The sequence below is a fragment of the Myotis brandtii genome, unplaced genomic scaffold (genome assembly GCF_000412655.1).
Source record: "Myotis brandtii unplaced genomic scaffold, ASM41265v1 scaffold19, whole genome shotgun sequence".
Classification (NCBI taxonomy): domain Eukaryota; kingdom Metazoa; phylum Chordata; class Mammalia; order Chiroptera; family Vespertilionidae; genus Myotis; species Myotis brandtii.
In genome coordinates, this window is record NW_005357075.1 from 1,171,773 (window position 1) to 1,175,195 (window position 3,423).

Genomic DNA, 3,423 nt, shown 5'->3' on the forward strand with positions numbered 1-3,423 from the left:
GTGGGGTGGGAACCGGGTGGAGGGGAACTATGGGGGGAAAAAAGAGGAACAACTGTAATAATCTGAACAATAAAGATTTAATTTAAAAAAGAAAAAAGAAAAATGTCCCCGGGTGAGGATTAACAATCAATAAAATAACAAAACATAACAAAATAAAATAACAAAATAACAAAATAAATAAAATAAAATGTTCATGCCCTCTGACTTAGTAATTATCTTCTGAGAGTTTGTCCTAAAGGTACAAATCATAAATGATCATTCTATTCAACAAATTAATTCAACCAACATTTAGTAAGCATCTCCTATGAGTTATTAGATATTGTTTCTCAGAAAACAACAGTGAACACAGCATGTCACTGCCATCATGAAGCTTAAATTCTGGTGAGAGATAAAGACAATAAACAAGTAAATATGTTAAAAAACATATAAAATTTATATATAAAATACATAAAAATTTCAGCTGTTGGTAGATGAAAAAAAAAAAAAGCAGTGTGTGAGAGTAAAATGATGAGAGTTAAACTTAGGAAAATCAACCAGGGAAGAAAATCTCTGAAGAGAAGTCATGAATGAAGTAAGGGTGTAGGTCTGAAAAGCAGATAGGTATCTGGGGGGAAACAAGAAACAATAAGTGCAAATGCCCTGGGGCAAGTTTTCTCAAACATTCCCCAACAGAGTCACCATCACACTGAATGTTAGTTAAGAGCCAATTGTGAGTAAGTAGATTCTGGTAAAAAAAATTGGTGAGGTTTTTGTTCGTAATCAGCTAGCAATGTTTATTGACTTTCAAAAAAAAATTCTATCTTTAATAAGAAACTTTTTTTATACTTGTAGTATTATTATAATATTATATATAGTTGGAAACAACCTACATGTTCTATAGTTGTTACTAAATTGGCTAAATACATGATAATACATTCATAAAATGAAATACTTTAAAAACAATAAAATAACATTTTAAAGTCACATTAAAATATTTAATGATATGGAAAAATGCTATTACATAAAGTGAAAAGAGAAATTTATTAAACAGTCTATATGAGCAAAATTTATTTTTAAAATATTTTCAACTATTTCTTGATAGGTCTTTATATATACAGAAAAGAATAGAAGACTACATCCCAAATATTGAGAGAGTAGTGATTATCTTTCATTGGTATGACTATGGACAATTTTTATCTTTTTTGGACTTTTCTATGTTTTCCAAATATATCAAATGTAATACTTTATAAAAATAGGGGGATAAACCCAAAAGTTATTTTCAAAGTAAATGTGTTAAAAGGTGGAATTTTGGTTTTTACCAGGAAACAAAACAAAACAGGAAACACTTGAGCTCCATTAGCTTCTTTTTTCTTTACAGCTGATTCATTTTAGGACTAGCTAAAGGGTAACTACAAAAGTTCTGGAGAAGCGATTATACTTACATTCCTGTTTGAAGGTGAAATATTCGGTAAGATGCCTGCATTCATGATTTCCCCGAAGCAGAAACAGTGTTTTGGGATGATTAATCTTTAAACTCCATAAAAACAGTACACACTACAAGACAAATACAAGCATAAAATTTTTATTTGTGACCATGACAATGCACAAAGATAACTTACATAAATTCAAATGACTTGTAATGGCATATCTTATTACTATTCCCAAGTTGAAACATGAAACCTTCAGCTTGTGAATGTAATATGCCATTGCCCTAGAATTTGACAGAGCATAGAGAATAGCCTTCATAGAAATCTCTCAATTTCTGTTTCCATGTTCTTTACAAGTACCTAGAACTCTGTGACAAAGCAACCCACACATATATAATATATAACTTACTCCTAAAACCTGTATTTTATTTAATGGAGAAATACTAGAGACATTTCCACTAAAATGAGGAACAAGGTGACCTAGCTGGTTTGTCTCAGTGGATAGAGCCTCGTCCTGAGAAATTGAAGGATTCGATTCCCATCAAGAGCATGTACTTTGGTTGCAGGCTCAATCCCCCACCCTGGTTCTGGGCATGTGCTGGAAGCAACCAATCAATGTGTTTCTCTCCCATCAATGTTTCTGTGTGTCTCTCCCCTTCTCTTCCACTTTCTCTAAAAATCAATGGAAAAATATCCTCGGGTAAGGATTAACAACAACAACAAAAAACCCCACAATAATAATAAATAAAATAAACAACCACTGGTACAATAAAATAAATAAATAAAATCAGGAACAAGGCAAAGATAAGCACTATCTCCGCTATTATTCAACACTATACTTAGAGGTATTAGTCAATGGAATTAGATAAAAGCAATCAATTAGGGGCTTAAAAATGGGTAAAGAAAAAAAAAACTACCTCTATTTGCAGATAACATAATATGATAGTATACTTGAAAAACTCCAGAAAAATCAATAAAACTCAAATAATAAAAATCAGTAACAGGGCAGAATATAAAATTAACATATAAAATCAATAACCTTCATATACACAAAATAAGTAGAACACAATGGTAGAGAAAACTCGATTTACAGTAGCAGTAAGGAAGATTAAACACATAGGAATAAATTTATGTACAAATTTCATACCAAGAAAACTTTGCAAATCTCATACCAGGAAGATTTAAAACCTTCCCAAGAGACACAAAGTAGATATAAACAAAGAGACATTTCCTATTCTTGGATAGGATGATTCAACATTAAAAGATTGCAGTTCTTCCTCATTTAACTTATAATATCATTGCAATTCCAATAAAAATATCAACAAGCTATTCTATGAAGTTTTAATTTTAGCTGATACTAAAATTTACATGAAGAAAAAAACATACAACCGTCAGGAAACACCTAGAAAAAAAAAACACTGAAAGAGAAATTATGAGGGGGACTAGCCTTACTGAATATTAAAACAGACTATAATGTTTCTACAATTAAAGCAATGGTACTAGCATATATATAAATATACCAGTGGAATAAAATAGTCCAGAAATTAATGTGAGTACATATAAATTTGGTGTATAGTAAGGGTGGCATCCTAAATTACTAAAATAATGATGTACTTAATGTCTCTGGGACAACTGGTCACATTTCAAAAAAACCATTAGATCCCTATCCTATCTAATAAAAGAGAAACATGGTAATTAGCCGTACATCCGCTACCCTTCCCATTGGCTAATCAGGGCGATATGCAAATTAACTGCCAGCCAAGATGGCGGCCGGCAGCCACGCACTGAAGCGAACAGGGAGGCTTGCTTGCTCCAGTGACGGCGGACTCCAACGTTCCCCGCCTGACTTGCCGGCCTCTCAGCTGCAACTCTAAGCAACTATGTTACAAATATAGAAGCTAAACAAAACCCCAGAAACCTGCTATAGTCAGCTGGGCTTCAGCCAGCCGGACCGCAACATTGTATCAAATACAGAAGGTAAACAAAGGCCAGAAACCTGCTTTCAGCAGCCGAGGCC

At 32.8% G+C, this 3,423-nt stretch overlaps 1 protein-coding gene across 4 annotated transcripts in view; it reads right to left on the bottom strand.

Annotated features, from left to right (window-relative positions):
* The window catches only part of PPP3CC (protein phosphatase 3, catalytic subunit, gamma isozyme), a 73,342-nt gene that overhangs the window by 53,261 nt on the left and 16,658 nt on the right, over positions 1 to 3,423 (bottom strand). For all 4 annotated transcript variants that reach the window (XM_014538307.1, XM_014538306.1, XM_014538305.1 and 1 more), the window contains exon 3: positions 1,422 to 1,533. In XM_014538307.1, coding sequence (XP_014393793.1) covers positions 1,422 to 1,533 — 112 coding nt within the window. The remainder of the gene's footprint in view (positions 1 to 1,421; positions 1,534 to 3,423) is intronic.